Source organism: Helicoverpa armigera, chromosome 5 (genome assembly GCF_030705265.1).
Source record: "Helicoverpa armigera isolate CAAS_96S chromosome 5, ASM3070526v1, whole genome shotgun sequence".
In the NCBI taxonomy this organism is placed as follows: domain Eukaryota; kingdom Metazoa; phylum Arthropoda; class Insecta; order Lepidoptera; family Noctuidae; genus Helicoverpa; species Helicoverpa armigera.
The window spans coordinates 4,884,387-4,911,235 of NC_087124.1; the positions used below are offsets into that span (position 1 = coordinate 4,884,387).

The window sequence follows — 26,849 nt, forward strand, 5'->3', positions numbered from 1 at the left end:
TACCACATTTATTGTTAATTCCGCTTCTAACTACCACAAACTCACGTAACATATATACCTATATACTTAAGTCCCAACTTTCCTTGCCAAAAATCATTAGGTACTTACTATAAAAAGTTTTCTTGCTTACACCATTCCCGTATCTAATATAACATCTCTTTCAATCAAAGCGAAGACTACCCACTGACATGATATAATAATATCTTAACTCGGAAAATGATTAAAATAGTGTGTAATTTGAGAGCAGTGGTGGCCGAGTGGTAACTGCCCCAACTTACGAGTGGTAGGTCGCGGGTTCAAACCCGATCTGGCGCATAACTTTGTGTAATTTATTTCGTCACTACTGCTCTCAAAACGGTGAAGGAAAACATCGTGAGGAAACCAGCATGTCCTAGAACCAAAAAAAAATTCGAAGACGTGTGACATCCACCAATCCGCACTGGGCCCGGGGTGGATTATGGCCCAAGCCCTCTCCTAGAGAGGAGGCTGTGTCCCAGCAGTGGGAACATTAGAAGGCTGATGATGAGTGTGTAATTTTGATATTTTTAATTTTCAGTTGTGAATTATGGGCAAAGTATTGCTTCCCAAACGAAGCCTGGTCTTCACCAAAATTCCAGGGCGCACTCCATAAACAACATAAGATGCTATGCAGCAAACATTTCAAAAGCACATGCTTTAATGAGAAGAAGTTGTTCAGAACAGCTGTACCTGATGTTTGTAAATATCAAAATATAATTGGTCTAGTGTCTTTCTCTTCCTAATCATTTCTATAATAAAGAAGAAATAACACCAACGTTTATTACACAATATGATAGAATAATTTAAACCATGTCTGTAAACTTGTTGTTTGTTAAACAAATCGATAGTATTCTTTATTGTATAATAACATAGTCTTGTTTTTATAATAGTAACACTTTAAAACTAACTAGAATTTTTGTTTGTTTATGTTTTGATGTTGAAATTGTATGCAATAGGCCCATCCATACTTGTTATTTTGGACGAAAATGTCTGAAATACCTACCTAAATTGATTAAATTCATGTATTTTAAAATTCATTACATAGGTGCACATACTTGTGATTTATGAACACCTTTTGTACCCTATTTCTGGAAATAAATTATAATTATTAACATGCTAAATAAAAAACTCTTGTACTGTAATCTTCCTTTTATTACACTGCTGCACTGCTCTATAAAGATAAATATTAGCAATTTATGCACAAGTACACTGTGTTTCATGTCGATTATTGCTGAGCAAAATGTGATAATCTTGCTCAGCCATAATCGACGAACGCACTGGGGCCCGATTCTCCTAATTTTACGATTCAGTCGAGTCGATTCACATTCGACTGAGATTCAATCCCGACTCAATTACGATTGAAGCATATGTGGCATTCCGCTATTTTTCTTTGAAATAAACGTTTTATCCTTTTCTGTCATTCAATAATGAATCATTTTGTCTGCAAATGATTTACGATTGCAATATGATTGTAGAGCAAACTACCGTATAGACCAAAATCACCAAAATAGCAGACCAATCGCAAACCAATCGAATGTCGTTGGAATACGATTGGTCTTATATTAGTAGCAGAATGCCCGATATGGTTAAAACTGCTACTGCGATCATATTGCGATTCAATTTCTATTCGATTTTAACATTATTAACTTAGGAGAATCGGGCCCCTGTACTTGTGCATAAAATGCAATAAAAATGACCTATAGAATATACTGTAGTTTGAAACTCCCGCCCTAGCTTCTACTCTCTAGTTTTCGTGGGCGGAATATAGATGGCGCCGGCCGGTAAGGAAAAATTTCCTCATAAAATTTGTACGGAGTCGTTATTCTTCCCTTTAGGGTATATATGTTCTGTGTTCAACCGACAGCGGAAGTGAAATGAACGCGCGCGTAAACTGCACACTCGGTGGTAGTGGTCGAGTGCTCGGGCCGCGCCACTATCCACCTGACAACACACTTTAAACGGCCCACGTTATGAATGAAAGTAAAAAGATACTTTATGGCCGATACAGCCAATCATGTCGTCGTTTGGTACATTAAAAGGCAGTTATACAATAAGCTGATTTATTTGCTCGGCACTGACACAATCCACAATCCAATCTAAATGCCATTGAGATAACAAAGTGCATTAGCGACATGTTTGTGGCTGCAGCGGTAATTGTACAGCGCTGACGGTCACAAACCGTGCAAAATCGCGTTGACAATAATCATACGGCTGAAATGCCTACATTATAATCAATGAACTATTTCTTGAATATCTCATGCATAACACATAAAGGTATCATTAACAGACTGGAATTGAAATCTGAATGTATTATTAAATTTTCATTGAAATGGGGAACATAGCAACATGTACTTACAGTATTAGCGAACAGATATTTAGATACACATGTTCAATTATTTACGCACTCGGAAGCATAATTTAAATTGCACAGTAGCTAGATTAGAGTGAAGTCTAAGCTACTACAGAACACATTCATTATCCAATTTAGTTTCGGTGCAAAACTATAAATTAGTTCTTAGTAATAGAACTTAGTATAAGCCTGAGCTTGTCCATCATACACAAGACTTATATTTACTTACTATAAATTCAATACATTCGGCGTGGTATTACAAAGCAGCGCTGACTTTTACACAAGAAAAGAATTGCTAAAACAACAATTGAATAATAATAGCTTTATCGGAAGTTTTAACCATCTCCAAAATAGGGTGTCTGTATTTTTACTGGACATAACTTTTTAGTGAGTATTTAAAACATCAATAATGTCCAGTGTCTACTTTCAAAGGTAAGATAGAAATAATGGAATATGACGTCATCACGTACAAATTCAGGGTTCTACAATTCCAAGAACAAAACGTTAGTCCGGGATGGAAGCATTTCTGCTCAAAAAATCAAAATCCTTTACTTATAACTTGTTTTATTAACACACAATTTATACAGAAACTTAAAAAAACTTTTTTACGAAAAAAACGACTTCAATAACATACGTACGTATAAAAACTTATCCTAAGTCTTACAAACACTATGCTGAAAGCCGCATCAAATACGCTTCAGCCCAACAAGAGATAATTGCGCACAGACATACATACATAGACACGACCTCCTCCTTTTTGAAGTCGGCTAAAAACTAACATTTTTTTCAGTACATTTTGATTATTGAAGTATATAGGTAATATTAAATTTGAAATGTCGTATGTAGAAACCAGTATTATCGGAAGATGTAAATGTGATTATCTAACATTTAAGTTCAGAAGGTCGCTGTACGGTATTAACGAGTCTAGGACAGGATGAGGCGTTTTGCAACGTCCTACAACACTACATTGTATTATGCAAAGATAAATTTAGTGGGTAAGACTTTGGGTTGAAATTATCGTATTTATTGACTTAGCATTTATTATTATTTGAACAATGCAATACTTGATTTACAAATATCGATTAATTTATAGACGTAAATTAATATCAGTAATTAATCATTTATGTTCCATTTTTACTTCGATGCCACTTGATCATACAAAAACTTTTATCCAAAAAATAAAGTCTAAAAAAATAGGTTCAGCCAAACGTGAGATAATTCCGCACAGATATACAAACGGATCGAGCTGTAACCTTCTTTTTTAAAGTCGGTTAAAAGCTTAAAATCTAATTATAATTTATAAGATGTTTAAGGTGTTGTATAAGATGTTATTATTATAAATGCAACATTCCTCCTATCACATCGAATTGATTAGTTGGTCGAAACGATGTTACCATAATCAGTATAAGGGCGCAATCGATACACGCCACAGAGCACCCCTATTTGAAGTCAAAAGTGTAACAAAATGCTTCTCTTCAATACGAATCCCAGTTATTATTTTTTGAAGAGCTTGTGGCTAAGTCAATCGATTATAAGGTTAAGCAATGCTTGGTGACGAGTTCTGCCGTATTTCGGAAGACACGGTGGTTTCCGGCTGTCATTTGAACATCTTGGCAGTCGTTACGGGCAGTCAGAACGAAAAAGTTTGACAACCAGTCCAACCAACTCAAAACTTATCACAAGGCACCCGCCCTCCAAAGCAGAGCTACAATTTTCGAGAGTTATCGATTAGAGAGACAATCGATTTCTCAGTTTCCATCATCAAATCCTGAACCTGACCAATGGGGCGATTTGGGAATTCAAAGAAAAAAATATTTGTTTTAATCGCTTGGCAAACCACAGAGATATTCGCGAAAAGACATTAAATACAATCATCCGAATTAAGAATCTCCCTCATTTTAGGAAGTCAGTTAAAAAGTTAACCTTTTATAAATGTAGGTGAGCCAAAATTTATTTACACTCGTTAATTGTCTGGGAGAAAGCTATTTTTTAATAGCATGTTTGGAACGGAAAGTATTATTTCTGAAAATCTTCCCTATTTTGACCAGCAAAGTATGTATTTGGGTTTTACAATTATTATTTTGATTGGTTGATGTTAGGTAAATTGTTGCTCATTTCGGATCATCACTTTAGGTTTACATGCTTTCATGTATCTATTGGTATTTTGAATTTGTAATACATTACACTTTTCATACTTTTGTCAACCATAGTTCAGAATTTCCTTAACTCTACCCTAAATATCATATCACTCAAACTACATACAAAACTTATATATAACAGACCTCTTCTTGTTCTAAGGGTTATTATTGGCCATGATGATGGTACAGCCTAAGTCTGTGAGCTGCATGAGCTCAGCCCCTCCGTCTAACAGGCGATGTGCGCAGACGGCGAGCTTGTCGCTGATCTCACACTTCTGTTTATTGGTAAGATGGCCGGCTGTCACTACGGTGGCGCTTAGCTGTTCTAGAAGCTGGGAGGCTGAGTACGCCTCCATTAGAAAACTGTGGAAGAAGGGAGTAAATTGATTTTTTTGTTGAATGATACAATGCCAAAATATTAGGGAATTGTTTGTTAAAAACTTCTCTAAAAAGATATGTGAGGTAACAAAATACCATTATCATCATGCCATGCCAAGGGAGTCCAGCAGTAGACTGCCAAGGCCTTATTATTACGTACTATTTATTTTTTACGTAAATAATAATAATAACGCCCGTCCACGGCCGATTTCGGCCACGGCCGCTGTTCTCATTTAAGGAGATCAGTCAGCTGCGCAGGACATATTATAGTGTACGAGCATTTGCGCAGACACAAGTGCACTCCCTATTCCTTCACTCTCATAACCCGATGGGACGGCAATCCGACCCGACTGGAAAGAGATCAGGCGCAGGACCGACATAAAAGTAAAAGTAAAGAACCAGTTAAACAACTGTACTAATTGACATTCAAAGAAATAAATTAGCAGTGACCAACCTTTCAACAAATTGCTCCAGCTCACTGTAGTTCTTGATGCTCAGGTATTGGTCGACCAGCTTCTCAGGAACAAGTCCAGTTACCTATAACAAAGTGACTGATGAATGAAATGACTCTGAAATCCCAAAGGAGAAGTTTTTAATTATGAACTTTTGCTTATCTATTCAAAATGAGCTTTTATAACTTTAGGGAAGGTTCGTATCTTACGGAATATGCGTAGCGTATCGCCGAAATGGACAAATATACGATAAATTATTCAATCATTCACACCTAACCGATGATGCGTTAGTGCGTCGATCATACATTGACGATATGGCCGACGCATTTTCCGTCAGATATGAGCCTTCCATTAGGGTCTGTGCATGCATCCACCAGTCACCACCACTTGATACTATGGTTAGGTGCAGTATCCTGTTTGAAAATACCCTCCTCCCTAAAATAAACTGTAATAACATCAACTTTTTATTTAACTGACCTCAACAAGTCCTTCAGCAGTAATCTTGCCGAGCAGCCTCTGACAGCACTGCATGGCGGTGAGCGCGCGGCGCAGATCACCCTCGCAGGTGTCCACAGCCTGGTGCAGGACTTCACCGGTGCCCACGTCTACGCCTTCCGCTTCACATATCTCACGTAGTCTGTGAGGAGTTGCGAATTAGTGTTAAGAAATAGAACTATAGCTTATTCTTATTTTTTTTTTTTACGTTTATTTACGCGTGTGACACTGCCTTACAAAAAATAAAGTTTACAAGCGTTAGAAAAAAGAAAAAAAAAGACGAATTACAATTAAAATACAGTAATGGGAAATATGTGTCACACCCCATGTGAAACAGCCCTCGCTCAGCTTAATGCTGAGACCCTATATGGGACAAAAGCCTCAGTGCTGATTTTCAGCGAGAGCTGAAATAGTTAAAGTATCGTCTATGTTGCTTGAAGATAGTGTAGCTTTGAGCAAAAGTTTCTGTTGTTTAGTACTTTTGGAGCTCCCTTAATGCCAAAAAACAAGCAAACAGATCTATAGTCTTTGTAACATTAGCTTAGAAAATAGATAAGATTGAATTCATATAACATTTGAAAATGTGTAATTAAGTACTCAATTTCTGTTATTTTTAGTGAATCCATGAACAGGATATTATGAGTTCCAGATAGACATGTATGTTACTTGTCTTCTTCTACACTTATTCTTGGGATCTCATTTTCATCTCCACATAATTTGCCAAAAGGAAAAGCTTTTTTTTTTAAATAAAGGCCTTTTTATATAATCTTGGTCTAATGACATAAGTGGTTTTCACTTGTAAAAATAGGTATTACATGTATCAAGAAAATAAATTTTTACAATAATAACATTGCAAATAAATTACCTTTTTATAACATTCTCCCTGGCTAGAGGCTTGAACCTGAACTTGGAACATCTGCTAGTAATGGGAGGTATAATCCTTGACACGTAGTTGCAGATGAGACAGAAGCGAGTGGTCCTTGTCTCCCGCTCCATGGTCCTCCTGAGAGCTGCTTGGGCAGCATTTGTCATGGAGTCTGCCTCGTCCAGGATCACCAGCTTGTAGGGTGGACATGGACGCCCACTGAAATTGTTACATGAAGAAATTCAGTTGATTGGAAGAAAATTGAGAGATTCCATCTTGCTATTGCAAAAATGCTGAGGTATTTTTTTAAATTAGCAAAGCAAGAAGAATTGAGTGAATATGTACTGGCTATGTATCTCAGTGTCATTTACATGAACCAGTAAGGAAGATATGGAAAACTATGCATCTTTTGGCAACTACATGACCTAGTTGAGATCTAATTGGATCATTGAAGTGGACTAACCACATCCAGTCAATTTTAACCTGGGATGTTGAGTGGAACCTTCAACCAGTAGTCATCATCACCCTCCTCCGAGCCTTTTTTCCCAACTATGTTGGGGTCGGCTTCCAGTCTCACCGGATGTAGCTGAGTACCAGTGCTTTACAAGAAGCGACTGCCCTGCCTGACCTCTTACCTTCAACCAGTAGTATTTATCAAAATAACAAATGATACTTACTCAGGTCTTGTACTGCTGACAGTGAGCTGAGCAAAGGACTTCACTTTGTCCCTGATCACTTGAATGCCGCGCTCGTCTGAAGCGTTCAGCTCCAACACGCGATCCCGAGTGATATCGCCGAACAGTTGTCTCGCCGCAGCTAAGATCGCACTCGTCTTGCCGGTACCCGGCGGACCGTAGAACAACAAGTGAGGAAAATCTCCGCCAGACAAACACTCCCGCAGCACTTGAACCACTTCTCCCTGATCTACAATATCATCTATCGTCTTCGGCCGGCTGAAAACAACACCAAATGTTTTGTAAAACAACAAGCCATGTCGGCGACAAAATGGTTATCTTGTTACACTTACTATTTCTCAACCCATGGCGCAGGAGGCTTCTTCTTTCCAGAAGTTTTTACACCAGAAGACGAAGGTTTGTCCGATGCGGAGATTTTACCAGTTTTAAGAAAAGCTTGCATGTTCCTGTCTTCCCAAAATTATTTCCAACTTTGTCCAAAAGCGCGGTTTGAAAATTCAAATGACAGACAACCACCGATTGATTCTGTCTGACATGGTCTGACAAGTGACAAGAAACAACTGAAATGGAACATGCTGATTTACTAGTAGTAGAAAGGGATAGATGCATGCTCAAAATAATTCACTTTACCGTCTTTAGTAACTGGAACACAGCTATAGTGTTGTACATAAAGACCGAAAACTACGATTTATTTTTTTCACTCTTGCGAAACTAACCGCAAAAATTACGATTCACCTTATCTCTACACTCTGTACCAATATACATATAGAGAGGATTGATTGTTTGTATGTATGCATATATTTTGATTGCGTTGATTAGGCTCCGGATCTGCTGAACCGATTTGAATATTAATTTCATTATCAATACTAACACCAGGGTAGCGTACGCTACTGCTTGCCATGTATACCAGAATAGCATAAAATACATAAAGTAAATCCCTCAGGACGTGGATGAAACCGCGTGGTACTGCTAGTATCTCTGTATTAGAATCTCTACCATCCATATCAAAACTGACGTTGATTGTCATATGTCAGACAAAACATGACAGCCCGTTGAAAAACAATGCGATAGGCGGCGATAGCGAAGTAAATAAAGCGCGAAAATAAGTATAACACAGTAAATTCATATTTTTGTTCGTTTATTTATTGTTTTGACTATCTATTATTTATTATTTTGATGATCTTCTTAATCTAACATAAAAATGGCCACAAGATCGAAGAAAAAGTCGACAACGCCTCTTTCAACAGTATCTCCCGCTAAAAAGCGTGTTGAAAGCTCCTGGATTTTACTTGTAAAAGGTTCGAATATTTGTATAGTTTGCAAATAGATTAAGAGGACCCACTGAGCGATACTTTGCCTGTTAGAGTTCTTAGACGATCCACTGACCCATTTTTTGGATAATAAATACATTTTGGTGATATGGGTATTTGCAGATTCCTTGCTGGAGAACATAAACTTCAGGATAGTTATTTTGGCACACCCGTCACACGGAAAACCTACGAAGTACTGCCTGGATGATGAGAACAACAGAATCTTCGAAATTGTCACATTTGACGAACCACACAGGTCATGGTTTATTGGAAATACTGTAAAATCTGACGGCAGTATCCAAATGGTTACTCCAGTGAACCCTTTATTTCTAGGTAGGTCTTACTCTGATATAATAAAAAAAATATAGTTCCCATCAGTCTCTGTTAGTGAATAAATGTGCCTAATGGTGCAATCCTACTAATATTATAAACGCGAAAGTTTGTATGTATGGATGTATGGATGTTTGTTACTCTTTCACGCAAAAACTATTGAATGGATTTTAATGAAACTTTACAATAATATAGCTTATACATCAGAATAACACATAGGCTACAATTTGTAAACATATTGTTCGCAATACTAAACCTGCGCAGACGAAGTCGCGGGCACCAGCTAGTGAACAATAATAATTAAATTTAAGATATAATTAGATTTGAATAGAAACTTTCTACTGACAAAAACCTTTTCTAGGATTCCTAAGCCTGAACTTATTTTTCTTCATCTATTTTCAGTATTACCAAAGTTAAAGGAACAGTGTGCCAGTAGAGCTGTGCCACTTGAAGACTTGCTATCTGAAAAGGGATATGACAAAATTCTTGACTTTATGCCTAGTTTGGACAGTGTTGCTGATTTAAAGGTAAAGAAAAAGTATCTCATTCTCATAATTATAACCAGCACAGCCCACCAGCAGTTTCTAGCTATGAAAATTGTGTTGCAAAAGACCTAAGTTTCTTCACAAAAGTTTTTTTATTACATATTAGGTTCGCTGTTGGTATCCAAATTAAAGTATCACACATAGTATCAGACAGACACAGGTTTTCTAGGTAACATAATTTTACACAGAAGTAAGCAAGCAATTAAAATTATTGTTATACTCTTACAGGGTCCAGCAGATATGAAGGCATACAAGTACAATGAAGAGAAAGCTATGACCTGGCTGGAGGAGAGAGTGAGGAGGCTGTCCAAAGTGTTGAGACAGAAGAACATTCACGTTACCTCGGGAGCTGCATCAGCTACATTTGTGACTAGCAATATTAGCAATGATGGCATAGATGAAGGTATATAAAACATTAAATATCTAATTTTTGTAAATCACATAATTGCCACATCATGCAGGCAAATATGTTCACCTTGATACCTTAAAAATAGGCTCATTGTAAAATATCTAACTTACATTAAGCACCATCAAAAATTATGTTGTATCTATGAAAATATGTAGGATTGTTGAATCACCAAACTTTGTAAAAATAAGCATGTTATTGTTACTTATATGTAACTGTTATTGATTTACAAATATATTTTATTTTCCAGAATTCTACCTAAAATATGCCTGTGGCATGATATCTGAGTATCTCCAAGATGATATGGCGCAAACACTAGAAAAGCGATTTAATTTTAAGCCTGACTTGATTGAAACTATAGGAAATAAAAGGAAATCAGAAGTAGAAAATAATGAACCTAATAAGAAAATAAAATGTGAAGCCTCTGATGATGAATCCAAGACAAAATTATTTGTTATACCAGACAAAAACTTTAATGAGGTGAAGAAAGAAAAGGTTCTAACAGCAAAAGAAAAAGCAAGACAAAAGGCAGCAAGTGGGACCAAAACTATTTCTTCATTTTTTACAAAGAAATAGTTAAATAAGTTTCTTAGTTAATAACTTTGTTGACATAAAAAAATGTATTTGTTGACAAATTTAATATTGGAGGACAAAATAACTCAATAAATCATTTAAATGTTATTATATCAAATACCTTCATTGTTTTTCTTAATTTATAAAGACTAGCTATGTAAAGTTACACACGCTGAAACCTTTCTCACGAATCCTAAATAATTTAAAAGCTTCATGGAATATGTATACTGCTAATGGCTTCCGTTCGTTGATTCGGCCCTGTCGCATGCATAGGATCTACTTCGCGCTACATTAGTCAATAAAGGAGCTATCTACAACTGTAAATTATTTTCAAATCAGACCAGTAGTTCCTGAGATAAGCGTATTCAAACAAACTCAGTTCTTGGCTTTATGATTAGTGATAGATTACTGAGCGCTCTGTAAAAAAAAACTTATAATCGGTTATCCATACAAAAGGGTCGTCTTGTCTTTCGTATTATCCTGTAACTGTAACCAACTCAATAAATAAGCAGGTGTAGTACCAGGCAGTGTAGCCACTAATTACTATATATTTTGATGTATGAGTAGTTTTAAGTCAGCTGACTACGATGAATGAATCACGCTGATGAATCATGAATGGCAGGTTGACAAAATGTAACTTTCGTAGAGAAGAAATAGTATCTCCCACCTTTGGTTACCCTTACAATTCAAGCTAAAATAAATAAAGAGAAACCTAAGAATATAACAAATAGGTTTGTAAATTGCCATTTACGGTGATTACATTTACATTTAACCGGTTATTTCCGAAAAAAACATTGGCAACACTGCTTTGGTCGCCATTAACAAACGTCCATCCGTTTCGGACTTTCAGCGGATTTTTATACAACACGGACATTTAGAAATAATTAAGTGAATCTCGGACACTTCGGACCTTGTGTAGTGAAACTGATGTGATTTATTTTGATATTGTCGTGTCTAAAGACTTCCATAAGTGCTCTATATTCTCAAAATCGCGGCCAATGTCAGCAGGCGTGTCAGATCAGGTATTTCGCATTTAAACTATCTCTGTTAAATAATTACGTGTTAAAAGGTATTATTGTATAGCTAATATTGGTGTTTTGTTTCTTGTTTCATGAATGTGGCGGTCGTAGCGGATGAAAGGGCAAGGGAACCAAGGTAAAGATGGTATCGTTATGACGTTGCAAAGTGTTTTCTCCGTAGGTGGAACAGCGTACCGGTCGGCTTCGCATTCGGTTCTCGTTATTGCGATGCTGCGATTAGCGTCGTAATCTTTTTAGCTTTCACTTTTATTATAACTTGCATGTTTTATGATCTAGAATTAACGTCTGAAGCCATGTAGATGCTTCAAATGTGAGAATGTTGACAGCTGCATGTTAAAATTTGTGAAATGTGTTACAATGACTATTTTGTACACCTGAGAGGATGTAGGTGGGTAGCCCACCCAAACATCCCACAGACTCCTATCTAAAATAGCTTGAAAATCTTTACCTCCCACACATAATCAATGGCTCTGTCTGTACCCTGTACCTGTTTATAAATGTGTTTGTGCTGCAGACATGTACTACTTTGTAGATCACAGTAAGTTATTCATTATTTATTACTCTGATGTGTATCTTAAAACAGTTCATTCAGTGTATCAAAATGAGCATAGTACTGCATGATTTATGTTTCAAAAGACACTACAGATTCTGAGTGTCCTGTCCCTATCAACTTGCCAGACATCTTTGCCTGATCTTTTTTTTATCAAGAATGTTACCTGCTCACCAGTGTTATCTATACATAGTTTCACTATCACTATGTACTTACTGTTATTTGCTCTCAATTTAATTGTTGACCTTGATGAATATTAATAATTTAAGGTTAAAATAACAGATGCATTGTGTTATGTGAGTGCAGTGATAAAGTCCATGAGTAGTTACAGTGTGTCCAAATGCATAAACAGAATATAGAACCTGTTTATTTAATCACACAAAAGAGGCATTACCTGTGTAATATTATTTTTTTAAATGGACATGATAGAAATGAGATACCAATTTAGCCTAATTTCAAGATGTGGACAATAAATTGTTGAATGTAGACAGCCTGATTATAAGTTGATATTTATGAATTACAGTGGTTCACTTTGTGATATCTTTAAAATCATTGTCATATCTTTTGTGGCCTAGGTTTCCCAGTGGCGGATTTACAAAGTTGCCGCTAGTAGGCCATTCAATTTTTGCCGCCTCTAATGATTGTGAACTTAATGATATTTCTGTCAGTTACTAGATTATTTTTGCAAGCCTCTATGTATGTACCGAAGAGTTTAATGTTAACAAGTTTATATGACAGCGACTTTGAAGCGTAAAACCTCTGTAACTTTTAAACGGCTCAATCGATTTTCATCAAACACTAAAAAAAACTAAATTGAAATCGGTTCATTCGTTCGGGTGCTATGATGCAGTGGCGACGTAGCATCGGGTGGCACCCGGGGCGGACTACCTATTGTGCAGCCCCCCAAAAAAAAACGACAAATGTAAAATTTTTTTTGTACCAAAACGAGTAAAAAAAAACCGCGGTAAAGTGAAAAAGTCGCGAGCGAAGCGAGCGCGAATTTTTTTTTAGTTTTGGTACACAAAAATATCTACCCAACAAGAGTGGAAAAAAAGCTCTGCAAAGAGAAGAAGCCGCGAGCGTAGCGAGCGCGAAATTTTTGATGTTTGGGACGCCATAATACCTAAAGAAATCAGATAATAGCCACTGTCAAGTGAAAGGCGCGAGCGCAGCGAGCGCGAAATTTTTTGAGTCTTGGAACACAAAAATACTCAAACAAGTTTGAAAAAAACCAGTGTAAAGTGAAAAAGCTGAGAGCGCAGCGAGCGCAAAATTTTTCGAGTTTTGGGACACAAAAGTCCTCCACCTCATAAACAGCTTAGAAATCGTCAGTTTAGAGTTTTAGAGCTTCAGTTGTTTTTGCTACTTCGGTGCTTTAACTTTTTGTTAAATTGAGGACTCAAAGAGCGCAGAACAAACCAGGAATTATGAAAAAAGCCGCGAAACCGCGAGCGAAGCGAGCGGATTTTTTATTTTATTTTTATTGAAACGCTATTAGAATATTTTAAAATTCATGATCACGTAAGTACCTAAGTATATATTACAGTTTACTACTCATATACTCAATTATAAAAAAAACCTGTAAAAAAAATAGCTAAATTTGCCGCCCCTCTAAATCTGCCGCTCTAGGCACTGGCCTACTTGGCCTATTGGTAAATCCGCCACTGAGGTTTCCTACTATCTGTGTTTGCATGAAAGCAAATTCTCAGTATATTTGTATTTGTCACCTATTGAAAGCACTTAAACATGTACAATATTGGAACTGTACTAAAACATCTGGTGAATGGATGTGTGCCATACATAACAGGTGTCTTTGTTTAAGCCATTATTTAGGTGGAATGTTATCATTACAAATGTTTAACATAATAAAGACTTATTCATTTATCAGTAGCTAACTTTTAGTAGGTCTAAATAGTTCCTGCATTTTTTTTCCTTAATAAATATGACAATACAATAAATATTACTACAATAAAGGACCAGAACTACCTGCCATGAATAATAATTGTAGTTGATTTATTACTTCAATTGTAATTAATTGTCTTTGTATTAGCTATCATGGCCATGGCCATGCATGACTATAAAAACTATTCAGACTATGTTAAAGAAAATAAAGTTGGAACCTACCTTCCACATTCTGGGTTTTAGGCTACCGGGTTTCGATACAGTATAACTAGCTTAACCTGACAATATTTTTAATGCAATGCAATTAACCAATAAAAACAATTGGTGTGTTCATAAGGTTGTAGCATTAATCTGTATACCTACTAAATTAACATTGGTATTTCTTTTACTATTACATAAAATATTTCATTAGAAGTAGGTTCCACAGGATGTGGGTAAAACTGTGGGAAAACCGCTATTAGATTATACCTATGGATAGACTCTTGTTCATATGTTTGCCAGATAAAACTATTTAACTTTTGACTCAATAAAAAGACCAAGATGTGTCTGTGCATGATTGCCTGCTCACATTAAATAGCTGTCAAGCAAAACTTAGTATTGTGTTGCTAAAAATCTAAACATGATTGTAACATAATACTTAATTGATCCTTAGACTCGAGTAAATAAAGTCTATAAATGCTTGCACATATTTGTCACATACTGAAGTGACTCATTCAAAACAATTGTGTTGTACTACTATGTACCATGAAATTTGTTATGGTCTTAGAGCTTATTTATTGTTATTTAAGTAGCAATGTACTACTGTGAAATACTATGTATGTATTTTGTGTGTTAATACTCACCGAACTGTAAATGCACTGCTACGTGACCTTTACATGATCTGTGATAAGTGAGGTGTGCAAAAAGTTTGGTTATTATGTACCATCAGCAAAAATTATCATGTTCTGTTGTGTAATTATTAATTATATTTATATCAAGTCGTAGATGAATTTCTAGTCTGTGAAATGCACCCTCATTCACCTAATATTTTTACAGAAATAATAATGTTAATTATATAATTGAATTAATTGGAAATTACTATGTCCCTGAGGCAATACAAGACAAGGCTGCTTCCATTCTTATTTAATTACGTATTAAAATAATGAGAGTAACACATCATAAATGCATGTTCATGCACAAGACATTAATGTTTGGAATATATGTTTGTAGTGACAAATGCACCGAAAGAGCAACATTTAGAGAGCGGCGGCGACGAGTTGGCCGAGGTGTCATGGCGCCACCAGCAGCAACCTTCCTATGCGCCACCCATCTCGTCCGCGGCCGACCCCTACAGCGTGGCAGGTAGGTACATATATTTCGATATTCTTTACCGACCCTGCCCCAAAGACCCAATCATATAAATGACTCAGATCTAGATTCATTTCCTGCAACTCAATTGTGACTAAATCATTTGTATTAATATTAGTCACCAATAAGGTATTGCTTACCTTGTTGTAGACCTTAAATGATCTTACTTTGGTTTGTCTATGGTCTGGATCATTTAAAAATATTGAGGACGATCCAAAGAGGTTTTTCTAATGTGGAGTGAGTCTCTTTGTATTTAGTAAAGGTCGATCCATAATTAGTTAAACTTTGACCTACACAGAACTGCTTTCAGACTTTTGTAGTATTTACGATATAATATCGATTACATAACTATCTATTTTTGCAAATGACAAACCAAAAATGCACTGTTCATCAAAATGTGCCAGAAAGAGATGCTGATATTTATTGTCGTACAATTAAAAAAAATTAAATCTTAAAAACATCTTTTGTATCTTGTTGCTTTTTTAAGATATTTAATTATAACTAGAAAGTGGGAAATTTGTTTAGAGGCAAATATTTTTCCTTATTTCAGGTTATTACGGTACAACAGCACTTCCTTATCAAGCTTTTGGAGTCGGGGATGGGACATGGTCCACCAATGGAACAGACCCGATGACTTTCGGAGGATACAATCCTCACGATTCTTATGGAATGGATGGTAGCTAGTATTCATAGTAACAAGAGAAAAGATGTCACTTCTATTTTCATCAAATGTTCATTTAAATACGACAATACCTCAATCAATATCTTGCTTCTATTAAACCGCATCCATCTATCGTGTCCGACATTACCTGCACCATCAAACTACCATTTTCCTTACACTTAATTTGTCAATTTATATTTTTATTCTACCTGCTGTAATACTCGACTGTCTTTTTTAATTATTTTCGTTATAATTTCAGGCGTGTTTGGGCCCTCAACAACACCGTTTTCGACCGCTGCATTCGGCCAACCAGCGTCGACTTTTAATTATTTCCACGGTAATGGCGACTATTCAACTTGGGGGCAACTGGGCCGCGCCAAGCAGTATGACGACTATTACAGGGCCGACGGGCTTTATGTGCCCGACGGTATCAAAGCAGTCGAGACGGGAGTGCAGTCACTCTCGCTCGGCGAACACAAATCGGAGAAAGATCGTCCTCCAGAGCTCAAGGATGTGTCAGGTGGCTCTCAGCCCAAAAAGATGACATGGGCGTCGATTGCGAGCCAGCCGGCCAAGCCGGCTCCGTCCTCGCAGGGAGGCGCCGTGAAGAAGAAGGGCCCCGGCATGCCTCCACCGCCAATAATCCCCGGGAAGCACAACATGGACATCAGCACGTGGGACGCCGGCAAGAGCGCGCCTGTCGTCACCGCGCCGCCGCCCCCGCCCCTGCAGGCGCCACCCGTGCCCGCCCCACTGCCCATGCCCGCGCAGGCGCCGGCCGCCGCGCCGTCGCCTGCCGCGCTGCAGCAGCGCGGGCCGCCGCCACAGCACCAACCGCCGCCCGCGTGGGCGCACGCCCCGCGCGCCGCCGCCGCACCAGGCGCACCAGGCGCCGCAGCCGCACGCGCCGCGCCCGCAGCTGGCCGCCCCCGCCGTGGCCGTCCCACCGCCGCCGCCTGCCGCCGCTGTGCCGCACCCCGTGCTCGACGAGCTACGAGTGAAGAATGACTACAATCCCAAGGAGTTCGATCTGAGTGCGCCTCTGGCTCGGTTCTTTGTGATCAAGTCATATTCGGAAGATGATATCCATCGCAGCATCAAATACGAGATATGGTGCAGTACAGAGCACGGCAACAAGCGACTCGACGCTGCTTACCGCGAACGTGAAAGGGAGGGTGGTGCAGTCTTCTTGTTCTTTTCAGTGAACGGTAGCGGCCATTTCTGCGGAATGGCACGCATGACTAGTGCGGTCGATTACAACTCCAACTCTAATGTGTGGTCTCAGGACAAGTGGAAGGGACAGTTTCGTGTAAGGTGGATCTATGTTAAGGACGTTCCGAACGTGCAACTACGTCATATCAAATTAGAGAATAACGAGAACAAGCCGGTGACAAATTCTCGCGACACGCAGGAAGTGCCGCACGCGAAAGGGCTGCAAGTGCTAAGAATCATGCACTGTTACTGCCATTCTACATCTATTTTTGACGACTTCATTCACTACGAGAGGCGTCAAGAAGAAGAAGATTCCCGCAAGGTTCCTGTTCACCATCCTCAGGACAATAATCGTGAGGATCATGACAACGGTCGCGGATATCGGAACTATCGTGATTATCGTGACAAGCGTGACGGTCGCGACGACCGGGAAGGGCGCGACGGTCGCGATGGTAGGGGCGGACGCGACGGTCGTGATGGGCGCGATGGGCGAGACGGGCGGGACGGTCGCGACCCGCGGGACCACCGCGACTCACGCGACTCTCGGGACCATCGGGACTCGCGCAACTATCGCGACCCTCGCGACGCTCTCGATTTAGAGGATGACGGACCTCGGGACTATAACGACCATAATGACCGCAATGAATCAGGCATGTACCGCGACGGTCCCCTGTCCAATATGTATCGTGACCGTGATTACAACAGACCTCGCAAGGTGGGTTTACTAACATATGTACACTAATTTTGTACAAGAATATGATTTAAGATTTTGCTGGTTAGTCTGATGATCTGTAACTAATAGAATGTTTTATTTCAGGACCGGGACGGTTCGCGCGGTCGCGGACGTCCTCGCAATTGATTGATGTGCTTGCTATGTGAATACAATTTGAGGACTGGCTTCTCCCCATAGACAACTAGTAGTCGACTAATTGGTACCGCATTACATAGACGTATGTATAGTGGACATACATAGACAGGAAAGAGGAATTACTTCCTACAACGTGACCGGCGGTTGTTGCGTTCCAACTTGAACAATTTTAATGTAACATAGATATTATTGATTGTTTTAAACAGTGCATCGCTAAAAAAACTTTCAACAAATTAAAATGTGCTAAATAATATTCGTACTGGAAGAACGTTTAATTAAACAAACGCCTAGTGAACAGAACATTAATGAATACCAACAATCGTCATGTACTAGTAACGCACTATATGACGATGAGTGGAATTGTGGACTTTATTTCAAATTTGTGGACTGAATCGATAAAATATAGTAATTTTTATAACTAGAAAATTCTGTGGTGAGAGGAGTTGATCCTACGGTTTGGGGACTGGTGAAGTATCTACACATTGTGCGCAGACTGAGTGTTATGGTACCTCGGCATCAAGTGTCTATGATATTCTTTCAATGTATGGATAGCTGATTATATCAGTGGTGACTTATAACTTTTATATTGCAGAAATTGTAATCAAATAAGGTGTGGACCTTTTATATAAATTTTTTTATATCAATATAATGGACAGTTATGTATGAGTTCTCTCGTGGCATTGAGTTTAGTCTTACTCCATGCGCTGGCTTTACCTGTTTTACTTATTTTCGATATGGCAATATTACATAATTTGCATACAATGTATTTGATATTGCAATATCATGGAGTAAAATGACACCTATTATTATCTATTTAATTACTGTGTCAACTAGTTTGAGGACATTCTGATCACATAATTATTTCTAAGTTGTAGGTATGTATGGATTGTTCCTTGTTGAATTTTTTAACATGTGTACATATATATTATATAAAAGAACTCTTAAAATATTTTCTACTTTTAAGTGAAACTACAGTGTGACGAGAGAAATTGATGACAAACAAGAGGAAATTTCCATTATAACTTGTTCTGACCTTAATTATATTTTTATTCATGTATCATTACTCCCCCACCTTAATTTTAAAGTGCCTTTTCGTTTACAATAAATGAAATATTTGGAATCTGTTCTTAATTTGTGTAGATGTCTAGTAGTAGTGCCACAAGGTATTTTATTAATACCTAAATCTAATTTCTAGTTAATTTTGCTAATGCATTATAGATATGTCCATTGTTTTACATATTTTTTTAGTTTGTATTCTGTTTTAGTAAGGAAACTGATTTCCTTCATAACATATGAAGCATTATTTTAAAAATTATGTACCTTCTATATGAAATTCTCTTACTTAGAAGTGATACTGGATTAAAGCCTGTCATTGAAATTGTAAATTATTATTTTTCCAGCCGTTCCTAAAACTATCGTTTGTGTGTCTGTTAGATATAACTGTAGATATTAGTTCTGTTACATAGCAAAGAAATTATTTCTGTATGTAAATTGTTATTGAATTTAAATCAAGAGACGAACATACGATATTTTTATTCCAAGAATGATGACTAATAAAACCTAACAGAGAATCAACAGATCAATGCGTGTCGTACAATCCTTAGTCCTTCCCAAACATGAAGCATTGTCTTATTTTTACACTGAAACGACTATAGCAAAAAGACTCAATATTATTATTATTTCTTCAAATTCATATTGCATCTTTGTTTTACTTTTCATTTCTCATTCAATAGACAGTATCGAGCAATAAATAATAAATCAAAATCGGTTCATCAGTTCGAGAGCTATATTGCCACAGACACACACAACATAACTTTTCACTAATTTCGATATTCTTCGAAGCGATGCGATGGTGCTGGTTGAGAGGCTCACAAACTAGTGGAACCAGGTTCCTATCTCAAAAAATAGTATGCACCTACAGGTTATGAGAAGCGAAACATCAGTAAATTCAAGACAACGAGTGCATACTTACATAGGGTCAGCATCAAAAGTAGCTGAACAAATCAAAATTTTCAAATGTACTTAACAAGTAAACGGTCATAATTTCTTATCGACACAAACTCCTGTATTTACTTACCATCCTAAATGTTAAAATAGGTAGATGAATACTCTGGTAAATCATCAACGTCACGCTGTTTAGCAGTTTTGAAAATTTGATATGTTCAGTTACTTTTAAAGCTGACTTTAAGGGTCAATTCCCACTGAAAGAGCAGCGGCCGGCAGCGGCCGTAAGAGCGCGGCGCGGTGCGGCGCCGCGCGGCCCGCCGCGCTCGCGCTCAATCCCTTGCAATTACGGCCGCTGCCGGCCGCTGCCGGCCGCTGCTCTTTCAGTGGGAATTGACCCTAAAGCTGCTACGCACTGTCTTATCTTCTCTCGAGTATCTAGCTAGGCTGCACTATCGCCATAGGTAACCGAGAAAGCCATTATTCGTTATTAGGTAGGTATCTAGGTTTTCTTATCGACCGGTTTGACGTGATTTATAACGCCTGCTACTGCATTCGGTTTTAACACGATTTTGGGATGTAACAGCTTCTAGACTCTGGGCTAATTTATGACTACACCAACACTTGGGGTAGGTATCAGTTACAGCCTTTTTAGCGTAGGTATCATAGCACCCAAATACAGTCCAGTTTAAAAAAATAGGGGGTAACGTACCTATCAAGGGAAAATTGATTTGATTTGAAAACAGTTTTAATATTATAAACTGTTGCCGTTAACACCATTAGTAGCAGTTTCTCTGATTTGTAAACAACCACCCGAGTTTTGACGAAACTAAATTATCTTTTTCACGATTTTTATGTTAGCATTTCTCGACGGAGATTCTAAAAGAAGATGTAGAAAGTGACAGATTCCTGCAGCTATTTCTAAACGAAGAGTGCGTTCCAGATCTTTTATTTGTGAGGAAATGTGTTGTCTTATCTTCATCATAACAAGAAGATACCATCTCTTACTTTCTCTAAGCACATCCCATAAGCTATCCTATTTTCACACCCGCTGTCAAAGTGTTGATGTAAGTTAACCATTGGGAATGGAACTCGCCGTGTGTAGAGCAAATTGAATCTGCCTATTGCTGTTAAAAAATCTCGTTAATTTCGATAAAAATCTCTACTTGATATTGTAGTTTTCATCATTAATTAACTGCGAGTAGTCGATACTATAATATGGTGCGTAAGCGTGTGGCGCAGTGTTCAAACGTGCTTCACCCTCGGATTGTTTGTTTGTGTTCAGTGCCTTCCGTCGCGTCTCGGGTCCGTCAGTCGTCTTTGAGTAGTGTCAGTCGCAGTTGGTCGGCTCGGGCTCACCTTGGTCTATCGTTCTCGTCTCGCATTTTATTTTCGGGTTTGTTAATGGCATAACATATTACGAGTGATATCAACAAAACAATGCTATCGTATCGTATCTCTGTCAAATAATCAAGCGTCGATAAGAACAATGTGAAATCAATGTTACAATGAATTTATGTACTTTCGTAGTAAAAGGAAGACAGTAGACAGAATCAGTGAGTGTTGGGTCGGGGATATTTTTGTAAAAATGAGACATGCATTCAGTCGAAATGCAAAAAAGTGTATCAGTGCAAGTAGATAGTGATTTCGCTTTGTTGCTGCCGAGCGGTGTCTACGAAATAAAAAAAATGGAGCCAAGATCGAAGTTACGAAAAGTGATACTCTTCTGTTTACTACTGTCTCTGTTTGGAATGGTTGCGTTTGGATACTTCTGTCCCGATCAAGTAAGCACTGGAATTTTCACTCTTCCAATTTGTTGTTGATGTTTGTTTCTATAAATTGATAACCAAGTTCAACACAAACAAATTGATATAAATAATAAATTTTAGAATACATGAAAACTTATTTATTACCTACTAATAAATAAGTTTCATGCTTTTACACTATACAAACAAATATTCATATAATTTATTTCAATTTTTTTAATTATTCTGTAATTGTAATATACTAGTGATACTTGCACCTGTCTTGTAAGAAGAGGCCACACAATATACTGAAACTAGGTCCTTAAAGATTGACAATAATACAGATACATCTTTTATAGACAATTTATTAACACAGACTTTATAGAAAAACAAATCTCCTTAGGCGTGTTATTCAGTAAGTTATTTATTAATGGTACCTTATAAAATATATATTCTTATTTGTATATGATTTTATTTAAAAATAATAGTGGCAAAAATTTATCTATAATAAAAAACTAACCGATCACCTGAAACAAAAGAGTACCTAAAAAAAAGAACCTATTAAAATCGGTTAAAACTAAAATTTTAATTAGCAGCAAATATTATTTCGAATTCACCAAATATTTAACATGATGATAACACTAGGTTGATAATGTAAAAAATAATAATAAAATGTACCTATTAATTATTATTTAAATCTGCAGCGATTAAATAGACGCCATGAGGAAACTATTGAATAATAATGTAAATGTTTTATACATTGATTTTATAAAATGTATGACTCAACTGAGAACATTGATAATAATGTGGTCGTAATATATGAATAAAAATAAATGTTAAACAATTAATAGAAACAGTGGCTTGTTGTGAATGAATCGAGGTGACATTTAAAATCCTATATTTAAACCTGCATTCTTGATTAGTTTTCTTAAAAAAGTGTATGTTCTTTGATTTAAAAAATAATATATAAAATGGACTTCTTTTTGTACCCAAACTACTGAACCGATTAGATTTTTGTTTTACTGTTTGTGTCTATATTTTATCTGGGCACGGGAAGAAGTTACTCTGGGACTTTAAGGTTTACTTGCTGTTGGGCCGAGTATTCTATCGTCCAAGGTACATCGAGACTAGGAGAGATGTATATATTTATTTCCAAAATGCAGTTTTTGACTTTGTATCGGTACTTAAACTCCATAAAGTGTTTCTTTGGGAGCATATGGATACTTCGGAGATGGCATGAATGGATTGAATAATAATATTTATCTTTTTATGATATTACCTAAGTTCTGTTATAAGTACTAAATGTATGCAGGTATATTTAGTTTAATAACTAACTTATGGTTCCCGATAGTTTTACTGACATTCTCAGAGAACTACTTCACTGACTGGAATTAAGACTTTGCTTAATAAATTTTTCACTGGTTTTAATATATTTCTAGGAAAAATATTCATCTTTTAATTAAAAAGTCCCAACACACTTTTTGGTAAGAATATAATGCACAGGCAATTTCTTTCAGTTATGATAGCAACTGTCACAAAAATATTATGTACTTTCTTATTGAGAAGAAATATTCCATGCATTGATATTCAAAACATTGATTGTGGCAAAGGCAACAAACAATCTATGAACTTGCAAAACAAAAATATTAAAATTATTGTTTTATAGATAACAGTAAATTGATATTATTTAAGTACTAATTTAAATGCAATTGAATGTTACTTTTGCATTTAAAATAAAGTTGATAAAATATTGTCAATATAATATGAAATTAAATAGTAAAGTATTTTATTTACTTCAGTAACTGACTGTCTATTTACACTCACTGTTGCAACTTGTTTTACTTCTCTGTTAATCCTTAGTGCAGATATAAATGTGGTACTTATCTCCCTTTCTTATCTAATCAGTTATGCAAATTGTCAAGGATATTTAAATCACATTAGGTACCTACATTATCAGCAACTGATTGTTTTTAAGTACATATAGTACATGCCTGCTTACTTTCCTACTTGATCTGTTTTTGTGTAATTACTATTACTAAAATTAAACTTGGCCCTTAGCAACGACAGAATTATAAAGGAGACATGGGATGGTTAGATCAACACTAGATTTTTTTTAATAGGTAGGTACATCCAAATATTGTACGCCTTTATTTCAACGAGACGTTGCTAAATTGATGTCAACGAAACGCTAATTCGCCTAATTCTGGCGTTGACTAAATAGTACATCATAATAATTGTGAGTCTAGATAGTGGATATTCCCAACTCCACTAATTAAGAGCGTGCCGGCCGTGCTGATCATTTTTTATGAGTAGGTAGCAAAGACCCGCCGTCCGGTCGAACGAGCCGCCCGCAAAAAATGCCCAGCAGGACTTGCAAGCTCCACTACACGTCGGCATGAAGCTGAAACATGTAGCAATCAATCATTTTTTTAATAAAAATTGATACGTACCACGCTTTATGTAATAATAAGTTTAATATCTTTGTGAAACTCAATCGGAACTGCTAATGAAGTCGTACTTTGTTTTGTAAAACTGGTTCACAATGCGAACGATCTCGTGAGCGGAGCTTAATAGACAGGGATTCGTGGGCGGATGGGTGGCGGCAGACGGAAATCGGTCTGTCATTTGAATAACTGCGAATAGATTGCAATAATGTTGTATGTAGGTGTCTCGGGCTCACGCACCGTGGCCAGATCAGGAATGGTCTCGGTTCTATGGTGTCAGACAACTGCTTACAAAACATTCCTCTAAGCTCTGCATAATGAATATAAGTCCATTGGAATGTAATCGTGATGAATGTCTTTAAGAAAATTATATTAAGAGGGCACATCTGTGCAAACATGTTACTTCACGATCTTATTGTTAGTTTCCAACTGTTTCAACACCACTGGATATTGCTTCAACACATACTGCTGATAGGAAACTACCTAGTTTACAAATCCCTTAAACGTAGCATGGCATATAAAGTAAAAACACTGCACTCTCAACTTGAAACAAAGTTGCAGTCTTCCCGACCATGAAGCGTGAGACAGGGGCCTTCGGTCCTTGAAATACCACTCTCCAGTTCCACTTATGGTCATGCGTTTAACATTCGAATTGCAAAAGTCGAGACAAAGGATAAAATTGCATCTCTTTGCACGCCAGTTGCGTTTCGTACGGTGTCCCTACGGCCTCATATGGCGCTGTGAGCTGGCGCGCCGTGAATTGATAATGGACAGGATAACACCTGGACAGATACACCTACATCACCGACGTCTACGTATTCAGATAAGGGCTTTATTTATGCTAATTTCAGCCGATGCAAAAACACCAAGGGACTTTCAAGATTCTTATACATACATAAGAGCTAAGCGTCTCATATTTTAACTAAAGATGTTCTTTGCAGCTTTGATTAATAAAGCCTTCAAGCAGGCTCGTCTAGTATTCTGCCTTACCTCGAATGAGCAATGTTAATTGCTAGCAAGTACTTCGTACTTAGGATTTGTAGTTATGTTGTAAGTGTTTAGTACTGCCCATTAGCTTAATTAACCCAATTATACGGCGCCAGTTTAGGATTATCTCAAGAATACAGCGCGATCGAACTTTGAGAGACATTCCTAACATGCTGAATCAAATAAAAAGGTTACATATAATTAGAAACATCAAATTGATGTTTTTTGGTGTTACTTGGTGTCCTAGAATTTAATTTTGTTAGCTTAGTCATTCATTACATACCTAATTCGGTAATTTTGAACTTTAACATTTTTTCTGCACTAAATTGCGTTCACACGCGATCGCCGCATTAATTTTGTTCGTTATTATAACTGAAGCCTTGTTACAACATGTTGATAAACCGTTATGTACTTGACCTATATCGAAACCAGGTCTTACTTTCAGAGAAATTCAGCTCGAAGTAAGAGATAAAGTTAGATAAATACGTGAATGTGAGTAGCTAAGTTAAAGCGGTTCGAAGTGAACATTCAGGGCACGTTGCGGTTTTTCTTAATTAGGTAATGTCAACACATAGGCGAACCTTCTTATGTAATTCTAGACCAGGTTTAATAAGCATACTTATTTTCTTCTCTCTAAGTGAAGCAGTTGAATGCATTTACGTAAGAGTTCTATTTCTTAATGGACCAAGTTGTTCGTGTAAACTTTTGGCGAACGCAGGCAACACCACCCTGTGACAAGCAGGAAAAGATAAGGAAACAATGGCGCTAAACAAGTACCGCCGAGCTCCAAGGGGCTGCAGTTGACGATAAACTTCATAACATTTAATAACTAAATTCCGTACTACAAGGCGCTAAAAGGCGTCCTCCGCGCCCGGCGCCATATCGTATTTCGTAAACTTATACTTCTATTACAAACCGCTGCCAATGCATCAATGATGAGTAATCCGCCGCGAAAACCTTTGATCGATGAGAGGGTTATTGAGAATCGTAATAATCGATACACATTGCCTCGATAAATGCAATTACTTTTGCCGTTTGCCTGACTAGTAATACTTTAGTAAATTACATTTGTTTTGGAGTCTTACTTGTAAACTGTACTTAATATTTATTGTTTGGTGTCTCGGCGACATCTTAGTAATCGTAATAAGTGGAGTAGAATCGTTGGGGTGGGTGCTGATTGTAACTGTATATTAATGGGCCAGGGCGCTCTACCCACTTCATTAGGCGAACAAACAAGCGGGGAGGGGATAGACGCCCTTTATCCCGTCACCCTCCTAACCCCACCGACCTTTAACGCAATTCTAAAATGTATTACAACATTTTTCTTTCAAGATTCGTTTTTATTGTTATGGAAACCATGAAAGTAAAGTGGATTTAGAAGTAATTTTTGATGAGTTTCATCCAGGGGTGTCAAAGCATATAAATACTCGAGAAACAAGATGAGCCACATAATTTCAGACATATTTAGTTAGATACGAATTATCTGTCAAAGTTCCCTGAAACTTTCATTTCCAAATACGGAGCTTAGAAGCCATAACGTTTAACAATACTTATGTCGGATTAATAAAACGTTATTGTTATTAAACTCGTTGGA

General features: G+C 37.3%; 4 protein-coding genes across 4 annotated transcripts in view; 3 read left to right on the top strand and 1 right to left on the bottom strand.

The window, feature by feature from the left end:
- Positions 1–4,303: 4,303 nt before the first annotated feature.
- Positions 4,304–7,920, bottom strand: LOC110371094 (replication factor C subunit 4). The gene is made up of 6 exons (XM_064034676.1): positions 7,724–7,920; positions 7,374–7,649; positions 6,697–6,915; positions 5,814–5,973; positions 5,339–5,421; positions 4,304–4,869 (listed from the first exon to the last, which is right to left on the bottom strand). The coding sequence occupies exons 1-6, from the start codon at positions 7,831–7,833 to the stop codon at positions 4,662–4,664; spliced, it is 1,056 nt and encodes a 351-aa protein (XP_063890746.1). The 5' UTR covers positions 7,834–7,920; the 3' UTR covers positions 4,304–4,661.
- A 614-nt stretch (positions 7,921–8,534) lies between these two features.
- Positions 8,535–10,675, top strand: LOC110381792 (ribonuclease H2 subunit B). Its single transcript, XM_021342232.3, has 5 exons — positions 8,535–8,689; positions 8,825–9,034; positions 9,434–9,558; positions 9,805–9,979; positions 10,233–10,675. Exons 1-5 carry the CDS (start codon positions 8,593–8,595, stop codon positions 10,556–10,558), a joined length of 933 nt encoding a protein of 310 aa, XP_021197907.3. The 5' UTR covers positions 8,535–8,592; the 3' UTR covers positions 10,559–10,675.
- A 637-nt stretch (positions 10,676–11,312) lies between these two features.
- On the top strand, positions 11,313–19,513 carry LOC110371141 (YTH domain-containing family protein 3). The gene is given in 7 exon segments (XM_021327292.3): positions 11,313–11,577; positions 11,686–11,710; positions 15,257–15,388; positions 15,945–16,070; positions 16,315–16,909; positions 16,911–17,982; positions 18,085–19,513. Coding segments are annotated over 7 exon segments (2,016 nt in total). The 5' UTR covers positions 11,313–11,553; the 3' UTR covers positions 18,127–19,513.
- Positions 19,514–21,149: 1,636 nt separating this feature from the next.
- The window catches only part of LOC110376757 (heparan-sulfate 6-O-sulfotransferase 2), a 54,455-nt gene continuing 48,755 nt past the window's right edge, over positions 21,150–26,849 (top strand). The window contains exon 1 of the mRNA XM_021335732.3: positions 21,150–21,863. Within this exon, the coding sequence (XP_021191407.1) occupies positions 21,675–21,863 (189 nt within the window). The 5' untranslated portion in view covers positions 21,150–21,674. The remainder of the gene's footprint in view (positions 21,864–26,849) is intronic.

What these genes read in the sequence shown, in the direction of transcription:
- LOC110371094 (XM_064034676.1), bottom strand. Translation starts at nt 7,833, where the DNA reads ATGCAAGCTTTTCTTAAAACTGGTAAAATCTCCGCATCGGACAAACCT. An exon ending in GCGCCATGGGTTGAGAAATA is followed by an intron (nt 7,650 to 7,723) that starts GTAAGTGTAACA and finishes TGTTGTTTTCAG; the next exon opens with CCGGCCGAAGACGATAGATG. An exon ending in CTGCTGAAGGACTTGTTGAG is followed by an intron (nt 5,422 to 5,813) that starts GTCAGTTAAATA and finishes ACTTTGTTATAG; the next exon opens with GTAACTGGACTTGTTCCTGA.
- LOC110381792 (XM_021342232.3), top strand. Translation starts at nt 8,593, where the DNA reads ATGGCCACAAGATCGAAGAAAAAGTCGACAACGCCTCTTTCAACAGTA. An exon ending in ACAGTGTTGCTGATTTAAAG is followed by an intron (nt 9,559 to 9,804) that starts GTAAAGAAAAAG and finishes ATACTCTTACAG; the next exon opens with GGTCCAGCAGATATGAAGGC. An exon ending in CAATGATGGCATAGATGAAG is followed by an intron (nt 9,980 to 10,232) that starts GTATATAAAACA and finishes TTTATTTTCCAG; the next exon opens with AATTCTACCTAAAATATGCC.